The following is an 18,483-nucleotide window of genomic DNA, read 5'->3' on the forward strand; positions in this document are numbered from 1 at the left end:
TATTCTAGTTTACGCGCAGGCTACGGGTGAGTTGCGGTGTTGCTTTGCTTTGGATTCGGCATTCAGAGTCGTCGTGTTTTGTCATGGTGATGTGGGCGCCAAGAAAACGCAACCAAAACTGAACGCCAACCCAGTGTACATTGCCACGCACCAAATTGACGCTAATGCCGGATGTATTAAACAACCACCACTGATTTTGTTGGTTGAAGAATAACAACAACAACATCGGCAGCATTTGAACTGTCAGCAGCCTAAGCTGCGAAATAACGTCAAGTTGGAAATTCTTTTTAAATATAAAGTTCATATGTTTACAGATAGATTATAGCGTGAATGAATTTTTCACAGTTACAACTGTAAGCGTTTATATGTATGTTTTAGCATCTGCGTTGTATTGTTGTTAAAACGACACGAAAACACGACGGTGTGTTTGGCAAACTGTTTTGGCAATTTTAGGCACTTCTACTGTCATGTACAGTTAAGCACGAACGGGTAATGGCGCGGAATGGGGGGGAGGTTAAGAGGGGCATGTGGCTTTTTTAGATCAGACGATCCAACCCTGTCTCAGATCTCGTGAGCGTGACGTGGACAACACGACCAGACCCCATGTTACGGCATTAAACGAGTTTGGCCAACAATGAGTTAATATACGGTTATTTAGCTTATATACACTCTCTTAAATTTGCGGAGTTTGCTTTGGTCCTGAGAAATTGTATGTTACATACAGGGACACAGTATTATTTATTGTAACTATCAGTTATCCGATTAATTTGACTTTCAGGACTACTAGGTCCTTTAGGGTAAACTGATGAACGATGGAGGGAAAGTATTTGATGATTGTGGCGATCTGTATACTGGTGGAAATTCGCAATTGTGCAAGCCAAGAATCGCGTGAGTGTCCAGTTGTCCATTCAGTCCAACGACGACAATAAAAGCACACATATACCCCAAAATTAACACTGAACACCCAAAAGCGATCGTTTGCTGGCTTCACTAAACTAAAACGGAGTAACAAGTTTATGGTTAAAGTTAATCCTCAACATTTGAGAATAAAAACATAAATATGTAAAATATAAGAATGCTGACGTGACGAAGTCCACGCGCTCGCATTACGTCACTCGATGACGTAAAACATGAAAAAGACGCGCCATTTCACGCCGAAACCAAGTGCCTGTCAGACTGTGTCACACATTCCAAATATATTGTCGTACTTTCACGGCATTCGTTCATATCTCGAGAAAAGTTAAACTAATTTTAACTTTGGTCACATTTTGAAACATTCAGGATCATAGATCTGCGCTCCAAATGCCTGCAGCATATTGCACCATCAAAATCCATGAGGCTTTAGAGAACGAACATTTTTCACTCTTAATATTGGAAGTGTCATGCAGGGGTTCATGTTCAACACATCATTTGACCTTCTAAACCGTGAATCAACAACGTCCGTTTTCGTTTTGGCATATTGCGCATTCGGCCGCACCCATTTAGCCAAACACAGGACGTTCGCGTACATTTCAATCGTTGCAACACAACAAATTGAAAGGAAATTGCAGTGAAAACAAGCATTCAACGGCAACCCGCTAATCACAACATAAACACGATTCGAAATAGCAATTTGAAAAAGTTGCCCACGCTGTGTAAAAGCCTGTAATTTTGAAGCTTTAAACCATACGTAATAATGACAATTAAGACTTGAGCCTCTTGTGGTTTGAAGGCCACACAATCGACCCATATATGATCGCTCAAACTGCGCACATCATTAAGCTGTGGTTTCGAACACATATAATTTCCACCACGATTATTTTATAAAAATCAACACGACAAGAAATGTATTAGGATATTAAAAACTACTTTGACCAAATGTACGCAAACGTTATTTTCACTAAAACTCGAAGGTCGACATCAAACGGCTTTCCGACAAAGTGAATATGTTTCGCCAAATAGCATCGTCAGTATCTTTTTCAAATAGACCATTTGGATTGAAGTCTTAGATAGTCGGGCACAAATTTGAATTACAGCACATAAATACTGGACCAAATAATTACTGCGCGTTATCTGCCCAACCTAAAATGCAGTTTACATGACGCAAGCCCCCAACTTTTCAAAACCGACATTAATCACGAGCCATGCCATGTCTAACTTGAACAACTCTTTGCACTTTTCAGCTTCAAGAAGTCTCTTCTCCGAGTGCGTGTCCCGTGTAGACGGATGGTACAACAACCTCGACCATCCAGAGTGGGGAACACCAGGTATGTAACGTGTTATATTTATGACCCAGGATGGGGTGTTATGTTGTGTAAACACGGGGAGACAGGGTGTTTTACTGTGCTGTCGCATGAAGGTTTTTTTGGTGAGAGCAACAGAAACTCCAAATTGTGATAACTCAAATGTCTGGAAAATGGTTTGTCGCACACACCGAGATTAAAACTGATAATCAATGCAAAAAAAAACATTCGGGGTCCTACATTACAATTCGCTTGCACCATACGCCAGCTAGCAAAAAGGTTGGCAAAAAATTCCTTTAAATGATAAACCAGGAATTGGAATGGAGTATATTTAGTGGTGCCGGGTTACAAATATTGCATGGTTTACGCCGGATTCTCCAAAATAGGGCGTCGCGGCGCATCGGTGCTTTCTTATGCCAGCATTGTTGAGGTGTCGTAAGCTTATACCTTAATAAAAATTTGCAGAACTTTGGCAAATGTTTTTCATTTCGCAGCCGTGTTGCGAAACCAACCTTTTTACTTGTGCAGAAACAAAGTATCGGCCAATATTTCCAAAACAGATACACCCGAATCTTCTTGTCAATAGTTGGGAAACCATTGGGTTAGAAGATACGCCGCGAAAACGTATAGTTTACATTTGGCTGGACATTATAGCGTTATGTTATCTTAATACAAAGTGAAATGTGTCAAAAGACTTCTTTGGACACCGCAGTTTATATAAGACGTAATAGATATTTGCACAGCACACAATGCCCAACAAATACACGTCCAAACAAATCGCATCGGTGGCGTAGATAACATGTAGTACACCAAGCACAGTGCTGCTAAAACCACAGTGATTTACACGTGTTTGAAGAGTATTTACAGATGAATAAAATAGTGCGACAGAATGATTGGGAAAGATCTAAACTAGTATAAAAATAAACAAATTACTTGCGCACTTTCACTGGTTTTCGGGGTCCGTGAACCCCTGGTTTTTGCCACAAATAATATGCCTTATAATGATGGAGCTACACCAATCGCGCCATTTCAACTGATGATGGCATACGTTTTTGCCGAAACGTCTTCTTTTAAACATGACAGTGTTAATAACAATATGGGCCAGTCTCTTTATACTCAGAATTACGAGAAAACCCGTGAGTTGTGTTCCTAATATGCCCAGTTACTATCATGCACGTGTTTTTTTGCAAGGAACCGGACTGACGAGAAAGACAGGAGCATGGTACGAGGATGGGGTTAATAAACCTATCAGTGAGGGACTCCCAAATCCCAAAGAAGTCAGCGACGCTCTTCTGAAAGGGGAATCCCCTTCGACGAGCGGCCAATCCGTGTTTTTCGCATATTTCGGTAAAAGGAATTATTTTTGTGTTTTGCAAAAAAGGAAAAATACTGCGCGTGAAGTACATGTATTCACGGCTACGATTTAAATCGCTTTAGCACAATGAAAAATACAACCGTCGATGGACAAATAATCACTTACCATATAATATCTGTTTTTACCGATTTTTTGTTGTTACATGAATAACCTGTTAATAACAACAATTTCACACACTATTTTACGCACAGATCTGAACAAAGTTGATTTAACATTATAATGGCCAATTATAGTTCCGAAAACGAATATATATTGCGCGCCAGATTAAAGACCAAACCACACATAGAGATTCGCAGTCGATGTAGATTAGTGTTTGAGTTGTACGCCATTTTCTACTGACACATTCTGCATGCATTTCCATAAACAGCCCAACACCTGGTGGACGACATGGTGGACACACGATCTGTGACTTGTCCGAACGAATATATGAACATCAAGTTCAAGGTGAAGAAAAATGGAACGAGGAACGGAGAGACGGAGATAATGCCGATGTACAGATCGCGGTTTCTCAGTGGATCGGGTTCGGCCACCAACGCTCCCAGAATACTGGTAGGAAGGCATTGTTTCTATGCAGGTGTAAGTGGGAAAAAAATGTCGCTTTAAGTGGACCCAAAGTACTCGAAACAAGGCAATCCTTCTGGCGGTTTTGTTGCCAACTCAGCGATCGTGCAAAACGACTCAGAAATGTAACTGCAATACTTGCAAATGTTCGTGTTAAACGAAATTACGACTGCAAAATTTCGTTCAAGTCGCATTAGTATGGATATTTGCGGTGAATTTTAAACACTGTCCTTTTAAAGTGGCTTGAAATGTAAATAACAGAGTCAATGAACGCACAGGATTATGCTTTCAATACCGAACAAGAATACTTGATATTATTACAATGCGACAACAATTTACGTGGTCTTGTGGTGGTTTGAAAAAATGTTGACATAGAATTTTACTTCTTTAAACATGCACACACTTTCATAATCTCTAGTTTGATTGACGTGTTTTTAAGATCAAATAACACACAGACAATCTTCGAAAAAGCAACTTCCGCCAAACAGGGTTAAATAGAAACCGTTTATAATATTCAGCAAATCACAACACGCAATCAATCAACCGATTATGGTGACACGCAGCTGTGTGACACATGCCACAAACCGTATTCCCATTACATAAGAGATCATGTGATGATCGACCTAATAACCGCAGGGACGCCCCCGGCGCACGTATAACAGTGTATGTAAATCGTTTTATTTGTGTTTGGCAGCGTGAAAGTTGGTTGTTACGAAGCACTTCCGTCTGCAGCCGGTACAAATATGACCAGTGTTAATTTGTATTTTTGGACTTTCGAACCAGTTTCCATGGAACTGTCAACTAGTTGCGCCTTTTTTAAGGAAATCTCGCTGACGAATTTCGGCCGTTCGAGCCGCTACATATGTTTCGTTAATTGTTAATGCCACGAATAGATTGAACCCGAAAAATCGACCGATTACTTTCTGTCTTTGCGGACTCGAATGCAAGCGTAAAATCAAAGTAGGGATAATTTGTCACGTGGTAATCATTGCGGCAAGAACGCGTTTCAAATTAAAACTGATTTTAGCAGAAGTGTTGTCTTCAGATTATGTCGTGTATTCGGTAGTTTATCCGGTTTATCAATTAGTGGAAACCTACACGTTAAACCGGTTCGCAGTTGAAAAGGTAGAGAACCTATTGTTTGAACCACACACAAATAACAAACCAACGTGCTTTTACCCCAGGCTAATGACGTCACAGCTTGGTTGGATGGGAGCGTGATTTACGGAGCGAGCGACTCGTGGACGCAACATCTTCGTTCTTACCGAGGAGGAAGACTGAAGGAAGAGGAGGGATCTCCGGGGATCCCTGCTTTTAACAGGAACGAGATTCCTCTCTACAATCCCACGGTGGACGAAGAGCGACCTCCGAAGACCAGGAATCCGGAGGAACTTTTTAGTGAGTTCACGGCGAGTTTAAATTGAACAACTTTGGTCACGTATTCCTTTTAAGTTATTGCGTATAAACATTACCCTGTTCTGAAATGCGATTCCTTTCAAGGCAACTCCCGTCACAAAGTGATTAAAATAATTGTAGCAATTTATGTTTTCTACGTCAGTGTTGAAGTTCATATCAGATCAAATGTTGAAAAATGGGATCCCAACGATATACTAGCCTTAAATAACAAAATCAGCCTGGCTGTTTGTCAGTCAAACTAAACACAACAATAAAATGATATAAAAAACGTCTAATTCAAATAGATTCTATTCTGATGATTGCCCACCGGGCGAAGTATATATTCCCAACAACAGCCAGGATGATCCTGTTGTTATAAACCAGTGCAAACTGTAACAAGCCGCTTAATCAATATTTACCCAACAAACAAGTAGTTGTACCTACTGAAGAACAAAACCTAACTGAGTTCACACTTAACATGAAAATACGGATGTTGCTTAGGTTTTGGAAACAGACGAGGTAACGAGAACCCCTTTCTAATAAGTATCGGAATACTTTGGTTCCGTTGGCACAACCATCTAGCTGACAAGTTTGCTCAAGTTAACCCAGCGTGGAACGACCAACAGGTGAGCTTTAACGCAACCTAATTAAAAAAAATAAAATGTTAAAAATAAAAAAAATACACATTTGAAAAAAACATAAAAGTTTCGGAAAAAAGATCGCGTACGTTCCCCATATGCACCAAAGTTACAAAAATAATTCTGCCGTTTCCACTTTTCACTAAAATTTAAAAAAGAACCCCGAAATGACTGAAACGCAATTTGCAAAACAATCTCGTCTCAGTTAACACACTCGTTTGCATGGAAAATGCCTGGGGTGTTCATTGTTTATTCGTCGGTCGCAGATTTTCAACGCAGCAAGAAGGTGGACAATCGCGACGTTCCAGAAAATAGTTATGTACGATTGGTTGTCAGAGATCACGGGAGAAACGATGCCTCCTTACAACTTAACAGGTAAAATCATGGTGAAACGACGCCGTTGAACCCGTAACGCCAAGCTTTACAAAATTAAATATGAAACACAAAATAGTAATATACATAAAATTACCCAAAAGTGCTTTTCTTTCAAAAAATATTAGATGGCGATTAGAAAATAGTATAAAAAACGCGTTAAAATAAACCTCTACAAGGCAAACGTACATTGTACTAACGGGCTTTTTTCAAAAGGTTACAATTCTTTCTTGGACCCGGGGATATCGGTGGAATTTTCCACTGCAGCGATGAGGATGGGGCACAGTTTAATCCCGAGCGGCGTGGTACTGAGAGACCCTGAAACCTGCCACCAGGTGGCGCCTTTGTCAGAAAAGTACGGCGCTTCAGCGGGAGAGCCGGCACTGAGACTTTGCAACACCTATTTCAGCTTGCAGGTAGGCAACAAACTGCCATTGATAAGCAAAAGGCAAGAAGATGCACGTGAAATTTTGTGGTGAGCTGCATAGCCTACAGGTCTGTTTGGCATCGTCACCAAAGCTGCACTGTTGAGACATAACAAGCCGAAACGGTGGCCCTGTATGCAGCTTACTGAAAACTGCAATAACTTCACCTGCTAGCTATAACGAAATACCTTAAAATGAGAGGTACTTGTGTTGTCGTACCTCTTATTTTCACACAGCTGATATAAAAGCCAAGTTAGTGGTGCTGATTTAATCGCGTTCACTTCATTGCAGGAAGCGATTGTCGAGCATGGAGTCGACAACATATTGCTGGGGATGGCGGTGCAAAGGGCAGAAGACGGAGATCGGTTTGTGGTGGAAGATTTGTCAAGTATGTTTAACTGTTACCAGTTTCCGATGCAAATCTTATACCACATTGTCATTTCGTGAAAATGTAAAGGGCGTATAGTCAGAACCGTAACACCCAAACGAATGTCATTAAATTGACAAGATGGTATAGCGAAACTGTCAATTTTACGAGACAGTTTGTACTTTTCCGATTGTCCTTTTCCCATACTTCAACAAGCAAATTTGTTTGAGTTTCCGTCAACGTTTAATTTTATACTCAATCGTCAATCCTTTAAAAAATCAATCAGAAAAACCACAACACTCGAATATTCACATTTTAGTGTGAACGCAACAGCCCATACGATTCTCATTATTCCAACGTTTTGGTTAAAAGTTCAACCATCTGTCCATTGTACGAGACAGTTTGTACCTTGCTCCCACAAGGACAATGCAAATATGAAGCAAATCTGTTTGAGTTTTAAACATTGCTTTTTACAGGTTTTCTGTACGGCCCCATGAAACGCACCAGGTTGGACATGGAGGCAGTCACCATCCAACGTGGAAGAGATGCTGGGATTGCGAGCTACAACAACGCAAGACGAGCTTATGGACTCAGACCCGCCACAACATTCGCTGAAATCAACCCGGATTTGCCGACAGAAGTTAGTTTATAGTTGCAACACTGCACGGTTGAAAAGCATGTTTTAGTTTTTGTCAATGAGCGATTGCGCTAAAACAGTTTTTCTTTCAATTATCTGTATATAATGAAAACGCCAGAAAGCACAGAAAAAACGAATATATAGAATTTGCACCAGAACTGACTTGGTATTATATAATTATATACGTCATATTATATTATAAGACCTACCCAGGACAATTAAGCAACACCTTCAAGGCATTTTACGTGTGTCAATACGTTTGTAGGTTACCAAGAAACTTGGGGAATTATACGGAAATGACGTGGAAAGGGTGGAGACGTACGTGGGGGGAATGATGGAAAAGCGACTGCACGTGACCGGCGAGCTCTTCACCGCCATCATCAGGAAACAATTCGAACGAACAAGAAACAGCGACCGATTCTGGTTCGAGAACGTCGAAACCAGGTTGGTAGACTTCCTTATTTAGCAAAACAGCATATATCGGTAACTATTGTAACACGGGTTTGTGTAAATTGTTGAGAAGAATTGATCAAATTATATGATAGCTTGATAGAAATAACACATGTTAATCGTGTTAGAATTAATGATAATAAAAAAAACGTTATCGAGTTTTGTACGGCCATTATGACTGTGGACACTTTATTCATAGCATGCTTTTCTCATGACAGCCTCTTCACTGCCCAAGAAATAGCCGATATACACAATATAACGATCCGCCATATCGTCCATGCGGTGACCCAGATTGGGAACAACACTTTGCAGCCGAACCTCTTCACGATGCAAGGTTTGCTCAAATTCTTTCTTAACCAGGTTTTCCTGTATAACGTCATACGCACTTGCTGCGTATCGTGACTGGTGGATGCGGGTTCCTAAAACCGCGAATTGAAAGTAAATAAACAATAAAACCACAACCCTTTCATGTCCACCGACGTGGTCTGTGGTAATTCAACCGCTTAAGACTGCCTTTCATTTCATCGCAGGTTCCCGGTGTCCCCATATACCGGTTTCACGTTCCAATTTCACCAAACCCTGTTCACCTAACAAGGGGATCGACTTTTTCCAGGGTTATTGGGGAAAATATGTGGGGATCGTTATTCTGTTGCTGCTCTTTCCCACAGGTAAAACAAAGGAACGCATTGATTTGAATGTTTGCATTTCTGCACAGCGTTTTAAAGCTCATTACAACTTTTTTGTTCTATACGACCCTCATACAAGGTTATATTTCTATACGACCCCAACTAAATGCAGCTTGGCGGTGATGCCTGTGAACCTAATGATCTCGATGTGTATATCGCTATGGAAGGGCCTGCGTAGTATAGGGCAATCCTATACCTGTCATGAGAGTGCATAGAACACTTCCAAGTGAACAACAGACAGCGCGGAATACAGAATCGTCCCTTCAAAGCCAATTTGTTTCGTGACCCTAAAATTTACCAGGCGATTACTTTGAGAAAACCTGAACTATATACAATCTACTTTTATTTAACAACACAATTCATCTCTAGTCTTTCGTTGTACAGTGGCCTACTTCATCATGTGCATCATTGCATGGAAGAGACAGCGCGACACGATTCAGATTAAAAAGTCCCTGGTGAAAACGGCGACACAGAAAAGCAATAAAACCAACAACATGGAGGGCGATGTGTTTCCAGGTAAAACATGTTTGTGAGATGCAGAAAGATGGCCACTATTTCTAGCTATGAGGTCTCATCAGTGCAGCTTGGTGTGACTATAGACGATCTTGCCGGCCTTACGGTCTGGCAAAGACTTCCACTTTATGGTGACTATACAAACACCGTCACCCCTTGGGCACCAAACTAGGTGCAACCATTCGGTGAAACAAACAGAAGGACGTTTGATCTTCAAATGAGCTTGTTTCTTATCTACATAAAAATACTCGTCGACTTTTTTCAGCTTTCGAAATTGAGGGAAAGAATCGTTCGCGTCGTGTTTTATTCACATTGGATGGAACTTGCATTTCTCTGTTGAGTCTCAACTCTGCCCAGTTACGCAAGATATGCGTTTCGCAATTCAAAGTGGGTGGTTCGCAATGTACTTGTTTTAATAAGGTCATGGGCACCCCTGCGCCATGCTGTGGGGTAATATTAACCATCTCTGAATGTTATCAGGGGTTTAACTTTTAACTACGTACGTTGGAATTTGATCAGCGTAAATATAGAGTTTACACGGGTTGGAATTTGAATGTAGCAGTTTTTGCGATGAACGGGAAGCGTTTATTAATAATCCACATGCATATTCAGAAAGGGTCATCAGTGTAGCTGGTAATTGTGGCACTGGACTATAGCTTATTATCACCCTTTTGCATGTATAGCTGGAAAATTAACTTGGTTTGCGCAGAAATCCTACATCTTTATATCACGGAACAAAAAGCGTGATATTTTCGTGATACGAATCCCCAAGGAATATGACGTAGTATTGAGATTTTCAACGGGAGAAGAAAGGTAAGATATATCAAGAAATCTTTTGCAATACGTCGATATTTTGTGATAACGGGGAATTATTTCACGCTAACTTACGAAAAATTTTGTTGGATAGATGGAGTACGGCATTATTTAATATTTGAAATTCCGACCGGTTTAAAAAAGTCACAAAGATGTACCTGAAATAATACATCGAATTTTGACACTAAATTGATACACTGCTTTCCATTACAGAGACAGGGCATTAGGACACGTGCAAAATTTTATGCAAGAAAACTGTATTCAAACGGAAGTATTTGAAATGGACGAATCAGCATTACGCGAAGAGGCGGTGACCAAGGAAGCGAGACAATCTCTACTTGAAGCGTTTTTCAGGCAAGCCTTCGCAGAGGTAAGAGTTTTATCAGACAACGCACAATACAACGTCCTCATTGTAGCTTTCCACATTTAGACAATTAAGTTTCGAATTGTGTTTTAAAGTAATTATGTTTATATAATTGGAGCTCTAACGCTGAATTAACGCTTCAGAATATTCAAGATAAACAACAGAAAAAACGACAGATAGCGTCAGTCAAACAGCGTCTTTAATGTCACTGAGCTATTTACATGACAATGCCAAAAGACCCAGTAATATTACTCTCTATGGAAGCATCACACGCAAATCGAATTAGAGTAATTTAATAACATCCAACAAATAACAACAGGTGCTCAACCTGGAAGACAACCAGAGCAAAGATGCGAAGAAAACAAGGCACAAGACGATGGAGATAGCGGACTGTGAGTTGACGCAGGTAAGAACAAGAATTAACCGCCTATACGTCGTGGGATTGATAAATCAATTGTAAGGATACTATACTTGTAGACGGAATTAGCGGAAACCATGGGAATGAAGCCGGACTCGTTGTTCGTCCAACAAATGTTTCAACTCGCAGATACGGACCATAGCGGGTATCTCTCTTTCCGCGAGTTCGGGGATCTTGTTATTTTGCTCATGAACGGTAATAAACAATTCCATTAAAAAAAAGTATATTTTAGGGGGTTTGTGCTGGTGTAGATGTGGCATTTTTGTAAGCACTTCTCATTTACTTGCCTTTTTTGCTGTTAAGGCGGTATTGGAGCGATTTGCATACGTAAAAACCTTACCCTTAACCTGTAAGAGATTGACTGTGTAAGGTTTGCATACTTTCTCTACATTAACCTTTGCACACAATTCTATACACATGTTTTGCGCACAGGTTCTCCTGAACAGAAAGCAAAGATGTTGTTTGACATGTACGATGTTGACCACAGCGGTGAACTGAACCGTGAAGAGGGAACAAACATGATACGGTTGGTCGACTTTTGTTTCCAATAATATTTCTACAGCTTTCGGGCTGTTTGATCTGAGCGGAACATTCATTTAAGGTTCAATTAAGTGAATTGAATTTCTGTATTTCCAAAAGTTAACATAACGAATAACGAGTAACTTTAACGCAAAAGATTGCCTGTGCATTCTTGTAAACATAAAATCTTTAAAAACAAGATCATTCTTGGAGATGGCCGGGGCCAAGGTAGGTGCGAATGACATCGACGCAGCGGTGGAAACCATATTCAAAGAAGCGGGAGTTGGACAAGATAAAGATTGTTTGACGCTGGAAGACTTCACCTACGTGATGCTAAAAGAACACAGAGACGCGTTCGAATGCGCTCAACTCTCAATTCCGGGTAAACGTCAATTTCGGGTTAAAGTTAAATTTGGGAAACCCAAGGGTTTTTTTTCGTATTGCACACTGTGATAATTTAAGGTTAGAGGTTGGTTTGTGGTAAATTTTGCAAACCGCTGACCGCAAATGTGTTTTGGCGAACAACTGTCTAACTAATTCATTTACGGCAAAATCAAGGCAGATTTTAAAACAAAGTTTGATAGCTTCATGGCTGGCTGCTATAAAGGTTTAAGCCGTTCTTTGTTAAAATACAAGTAGTAGCACACACTGCCACGTTATAGCCTATAAAAATATATAGCAATCCACGCAACAAGTTTAAAAATACTTTCAGGTTACACCGACCAGACAAAGAAGAAGCCGATCAAGACACAGAATTCAGTGACAAACATGTAGGGAGGCGGTGTATTAAAAGCCCGCTCGCCCATTTTTTATAAACTAATTTGAATTTTAGGAACGCGACAGATTCCAAGAACGAATTGAGGAAGAGGAACGGAGCAATAGACAAAAAGGAAATAATTAAGTAAGCTGCAGCATATACACAAACGTCACACTATACCATATGAGCCACTGCATGATGATCTTGATTTGAGTTTGCTTTTAGTTAGCTAATTTTAGTTACAATAGTTACGCACAATCCTAAAGGATCAGTAATGTCGACTTTTATGCTTTCTTGTGAAATATTTAACAAACGTGGACGATCAATTAATATTTTAGACATTTTCATCACAAGCATTGTTTAAACTTTTGCGCGAATATACCACTTTCAACTGTAAGTACAGAGACTGGTCGAATCACAGCCTATGTATGAAACCATTAACTTGTACCACTTCTTCTTTGTTATGAGAAAACACGCAATGCTTTTTGCACAACACAAAAACACCGAAAACAACCTTGCAAATCGGGAAGGTTTTCTTTCAGTCAAATTGATATTAGCACAAAAGTCTCATTTTCCTGCAATTTACTCAGCGAGGAGACAGAAAAGAGAGTATTTGTGGAAGCTGCCGCAACCGAAGAGGAAAAAACCTGGTGGGGAAGATGGTGGAAATCAACCAAGCGTTACGTTGAAAACTACAGACGTCACATCCTGTGCATGGTTGTCTTTTATGGCATCACAATCGCCCTCATGGTGGAAAGGGCCATCTGTAAGTCTTTATAACACAACTGTTTTTTTTGCGTTCGTACTAAAGAGTAGAAAGTATTTGGTACCATTGGACATGTTTAACACTTCCAAAACAAACCAATACACTGTATATGAAGTTTGTGTGTCGTTGGTTTTCCAGCATAACTTGCAAAAGGGTAACAATTTCACCATTTGACCGGAAACTATGTCTCGTTCAGTCTACGCCTTCGGAGCGGAGCACCAAGGAATAAGAAGAGTTACAGAGTGGGGAATCATCATAAGCAGGTCGACTGCCGCGGCAATGTCCTTCCACTACAGCTTCATACTACTCACAATGTCGAGGAACCTGATAACGTTTTGTCGCGAAACCTTTCTAAAAAATATCATCCCCTTCGATTCGGCGGTTGCTTTCCACAAACAGATCGCTTACGTGGCCTTGGTGGAAACGAGTAAGTTTTGTTGAGGTTATAATTTAACTTCGAGATAAATAATAGTGGTTACCGAATATTTCCAACCAGTAGAAGCAAGCCAGACAACAAGTAGTTGTTTCTTTATCACACCGGGGTCAAAACTCAGGATGTCCTGGCATAGGCGCCTAGTTTTCATTTTTCCAGGGGGGCGGCTATATTATGACGTCATAATTTGTTACTATGACGTCATCAAGTATCTAAAAACTGTGTTTGAATTTCAATGCACGAGGCGTATTAACCAAATAGGCGGCGTTAACGATAAACACATGAGGTCGGTCTACGACATACACGACCAATAAGTACCTGTCATATTGTACTGCGAGACTGACGTTGCAACAACCGTTTGCAACAACAAATGTCAGTTACGTACGCGAAACTAGGTCATCATATTTTTTGTGCGTCGTGTAAGAAACACATTGTTTTTCGGTCTTTTTGTCTTCGAACGTTACGAATGCGACGAGTTACATGGTGCGGACAGACGCGCGTAATAGCCACTCGTTTTCTGTTTTAAAAAACCTGCCCCCCGGACTAGGCGCCGATGTGTCCTGGCCACGAATCTCGATCAGGTTTTCTTGGTACATGGGTCGGGCGCTTAACCAATGCTGCCAATCACCCGCCAGTATTTGTGTGTGATTGTAGTTTTTCTTTCACAGTTCTTCACACATTTGGTCACCTTGTGAATGTCTACCACTTCAGCGTCCACCCGCTCCCTGTGTTGGCTTGTCTATTTCCAAAGATCTTCATCGATGATGGGTGAGAGATTATATTATTTAAGACAGTTTTTTTATTTTTTTTATTAAGAACTGAAGTTGTTGTACACATGTGGACTTTGCATATTGGGGTTGTATTCATTAGAAGTAACAACAACAACATTTCAGAAAAAATATAAAATATGATGTCACATCCGTACCATATTCTAATGAAAACATTCCTAGACTCATTGTTTGCTATCTTAATTGAAAAAAAACTAACATCAAATAAAATTTGTTTGCAGGTCTGACCTCCCCAAGCCTGTTACATGGTGGGTATTTGAAACAATACCGGGAATAACTGGAGTTCTGCTGCTATTAACAATTGCCATCATGTACGTGTTCGCCATGCAGTTTTCCAGAAGGTTTTGCTTCAGAGCTTTCTGGATAACTCATCATCTGTACGGTAAGTCGGCAAAAATACGTCTCAAGATTCCTAACAGTAGTGTTATCCGCTAGGCATTTGTAATGGTCAGTGCGGGAAGAATATATTGGCCAAAACTTCAGGGTGGCACACGCTTAACACGTAATCATGTTGCAAACTTAATTCGGCCTCCTTAACCATCGCTTGGCAATGTCCTTGTCCAGGGTCCCATTAATACAGCTTCGTGGATAGTTGCAACTTGATTCTCACATTCCATATTTGTTATGCTGTATTTACCTTAAAGTGCATTAAACCAGTCTGTAGTGCCAAAAATGTTCGGGCCCTCTACGTTAGACGACCGTCAAGAATTTACACTTTTCACAACAATTTCCATGCGTCACTTGTTTTCCACAGCAATCATGTACGTGCTGGTTATAATACATGGGAGCATGGCAATAGTGCAGAAGCCAGTATTCCACTTCTACCTCGTCGTCCCAGCAGTTATCTTTTTCATCGACAAGATGATCACCATCGGGAGGTCAAAGGTCGAGATCAAGGTGGTCAAAGCGGAAGCGTTACCGTCAGGTAAGGTCAAGTGTTATGTTCTGGCACTTGACGCTCCATTGAGAGCGCACGGCCTTGTTGTACACGCATAAAATGTTACTGAACAATGAAACTGCTTTTCAGGTGTAACCAATCTTGTGTTCAAGCGCCCGACAGCGTTCGATTACAAATCCGGACAATGGGTGAAAATTGCCTCCTTGTCGCTTGGACCCAACGAGTATCACCCTTTCACCCTCACTTCAGCCCCACATGAGGTAAAAAGCCTCGATAAAATATGGGAATCATTAAGTGAACATATTACAAAACACGCAGTTTTATGGTACACGACATAGATCTCCATGCTTACTTTAAAAGTGTGTTTGGTATAAGTTGAATTTTAAACTTATTTTCTTACCACAGCCGGTAAAACACTGCCACTTTTGCAGTTTGAAACCTTTTTCTGACGACACAATTTTGTTTTCACAGCGTTATCTTTCGCTTCACATTCGTTCCGTGGGACCGTGGACAACAAATCTACGCAATTTATATCAAGGTGCTATTGACAGTCGCGAAAGTCTTCCGAACGTAAGTTGTTGTAAACCATGACTAAGCATATTGTAAACCATGACTAAGCATATTGTAAACCATGACTAAGCATATTGTAAACCATGGCCTTTAGTTTTGAGAGATCTAAACCACAACTTCAGGATAACCTGACATGCCCTTTAGTAGTAATAATACTCACAACAAGCACTGGGCGAAATGACGACGCCCATACTGCGAATTATATATTTCTACAATTTACGAGGTTGATTCTGTCTCAGCAAATGCTTTGTGAGTTGGATATTGTAAACTATGTTGTCACCACAATCAAAGCCACCAAATCAGTCTTGGTCACACATAACAGAACTCATTACAATACACGTATGAGGGCTATACCTACAAATAACTAACAACATTCCAAAGCTCCATTAGTTGTGGTAGCCGTAAGTATTAAAACGTGTTTTTTCAGTTGTACTTGGACGGACCCTTCGGTGAGGGCCACCAGGACTGGTACAAGCACGATGTTGCAGTGTTAGTTGGTGCCGGGATCGGAGTCACCCCGTTCGCTTCTATATTAAAAGATATCGTGAACCGAACGAGGACAGACAAGTCCTTCCAAATTACGTGCAAAAAGGTGATGCACAATGATACACAGAAACAAATATAGTTTGGCAATACTAGTTGCTTTATACAGGGCAATGACAGCATTTTCTGAGACTAAGGGCTTCAACATTTGATCTTTACAGCCACTTGTTAACACATTTAACAAGCATTTAAATTGAAACATAAAAACCAAGCAAAACATGAACTGAAATTAGCACAAATTACAACAACTATTTCTTAGTCATAGAAAAAAAAGTCAAAATTTTTGAACTATTTCCAAGTGTTCAATTTTGTTCCGTAATACAGGTGTATTTCGTGTGGGTGACTCGAACGCAACGACACTTCGAGTGGCTCACGGATATTATCAAGGAACTTGAGGAATCTGAGGGAGGCGACCTGGTTTCGACGCACATTTACATCACCCAGTTCGCCAATAAGTTCGACCTCCGAACTACCATGCTGGTATGTGTGAGGTTGTACTAAAAACCTGATATTGGGGACAGGACCGAACCCAAAAACTTGACTAACTACTCTTTTTCAATCTCTTACCACGCGAAAGCTCGTGTTACAAACTTTTTTAAGACACTTGAAAGGCGCAAACAAGTAACAAGAGTAACATGTTGAAATATGCAAAACCAGCATTTAAACAGTCTAAATAAAAAAGCCAAAGCTAGAATGCTTTTCATTATAATGCTGGTAAACGTTTCGAACTCATACAGTTTTCATCATTTAGACTATTTAACTCCAGATACTTTGCACCCCAGCATTTAAACATTTTCTTCTTTTTCAGTACATTTGCGAGCGTTACTTCCAGAAGGTGGCGAACAAGAGCATGTTTACGGGTCTAAAGGCTACTACCCACTTCGGTCGGCCACAGTTCGAACTGTTCCTTAATTCACTTCAAACTATGCACAGCGAGGTTAGTAGCAGTATGGATAACTAAACAACAGTGAAAGCATGGGGCATCCACGTATGATAAACAAGTTTAAGTTTAAAATCACCTGTTTTAGCAACAAATTTTATTATGTATGCTACGAGGATATTTATCTATTAGAGTCGGAATGACTTTAATCATTGTATGGTTTTGGCTGCTTGACACTAAACCATACAAACCACATTATGTCAGAATTACCTCCCTTTAAAGACGTGTAAATTATACCATACATTTGGGTAAAATATGATAGTTAAGATCGCCAAGTAATGGCCTTCGCAGTGGAGCGATCCTGACTTGTCATGCGATAGCATGAAACACAAACACGTTGTCAATCTTCTACTTGTAATATAACGAACTTCATCATCATTGTATGTTTTGGCTGCTTAGAAAGCCACATACAAATTCTGACAAACTCATCGCTCACACGAAAAAATTACACTATTCATTTGCTTATAATTTAACGTACTAATGAACATTTACATTCTGACTAATGTAAACCTAAACGAAACAAATCCGTTTTCCTTTTGGAAACACAGGTTCGTCGAATCGGTGTGTTCAGTTGCGGACCGCCCGGACTGACAAGCGGAGTAGAGGACGCATGTAAACAAGTTAACAAACTCCACAAAGCGCGGTTCAGTCATTTCTACGAGAACTTTTAGCTGGGAAAGGATCGCCTTCCGCTTGCCGCCGTTCGAAATCTTCCATGTTTTCCGTGTACAAAATCGTTCATACGCGTGTCTATGCTGCTTCTGTCATTCCTTTTCAGCTTTGTACGCCACTGATATAAGTGCATTTTCATGCAATAAAAGCTTCGACGTTTACAAACTGTATTATTTGGTTTGTCTGTAATGGTTTGTTTTTTTGATTTAAATACCGAAGGTTCAGCTGATTTCAAATCTTACAAGAAATTTAAGCAACATTTCACAAATATTCATAAACACTTTTCTTGCAACCACGCAACAGTTTTTATGTAGAATATCCATATCTAACTTGAAACCAAGTTCAGTGCGTAACATATAAG

The 18,483-nt window shown here is 40.2% G+C and overlaps 1 protein-coding gene across 1 annotated transcript; it reads left to right on the forward strand.

Annotated features, from left to right (window-relative positions):
• The first annotated feature begins 776 nt into the window (after positions 1–776).
• On the forward strand, positions 777–18,274 carry LOC145901433 (dual oxidase 2-like). The gene is made up of 34 exons (XM_082989113.1): positions 777–888; positions 2,163–2,246; positions 3,414–3,569; positions 3,965–4,146; positions 5,343–5,556; positions 6,055–6,179; positions 6,458–6,566; positions 6,780–6,979; positions 7,280–7,376; positions 7,832–7,995; positions 8,258–8,436; positions 8,661–8,776; positions 8,973–9,110; positions 9,513–9,644; positions 9,907–10,028; positions 10,351–10,454; positions 10,668–10,824; positions 11,138–11,224; positions 11,296–11,431; positions 11,669–11,762; positions 11,956–12,137; positions 12,468–12,525; positions 12,588–12,656; positions 13,103–13,278; positions 13,475–13,705; positions 14,380–14,479; positions 14,721–14,881; positions 15,254–15,424; positions 15,527–15,657; positions 15,869–15,967; positions 16,395–16,559; positions 16,835–16,990; positions 17,319–17,447; positions 17,999–18,274. Exons 1-34 carry the CDS (start codon positions 813–815, stop codon positions 18,119–18,121), a joined length of 4,623 nt encoding a protein of 1,540 aa, XP_082845239.1. The 5' UTR covers positions 777–812; the 3' UTR covers positions 18,122–18,274.
• Positions 18,275–18,483: the final 209 nt, after the last annotated feature.

Source organism: Ascidia mentula, chromosome 5 (genome assembly GCF_947561715.1).
Source record: "Ascidia mentula chromosome 5, kaAscMent1.1, whole genome shotgun sequence".
Classification (NCBI taxonomy): domain Eukaryota; kingdom Metazoa; phylum Chordata; class Ascidiacea; order Phlebobranchia; family Ascidiidae; genus Ascidia; species Ascidia mentula.

What these genes read in the sequence shown, in the direction of transcription:
- LOC145901433 (XM_082989113.1), top strand. Translation starts at nt 813, where the DNA reads ATGGAGGGAAAGTATTTGATGATTGTGGCGATCTGTATACTGGTGGAA. An exon ending in TTTTCAACGGGAGAAGAAAG is followed by an intron (nt 10,455 to 10,667) that starts GTAAGATATATC and finishes TTTCCATTACAG; the next exon opens with AGACAGGGCATTAGGACACG. An exon ending in CATGGTGGAAAGGGCCATCT is followed by an intron (nt 13,279 to 13,474) that starts GTAAGTCTTTAT and finishes TGTCTCGTTCAG; the next exon opens with TCTACGCCTTCGGAGCGGAG.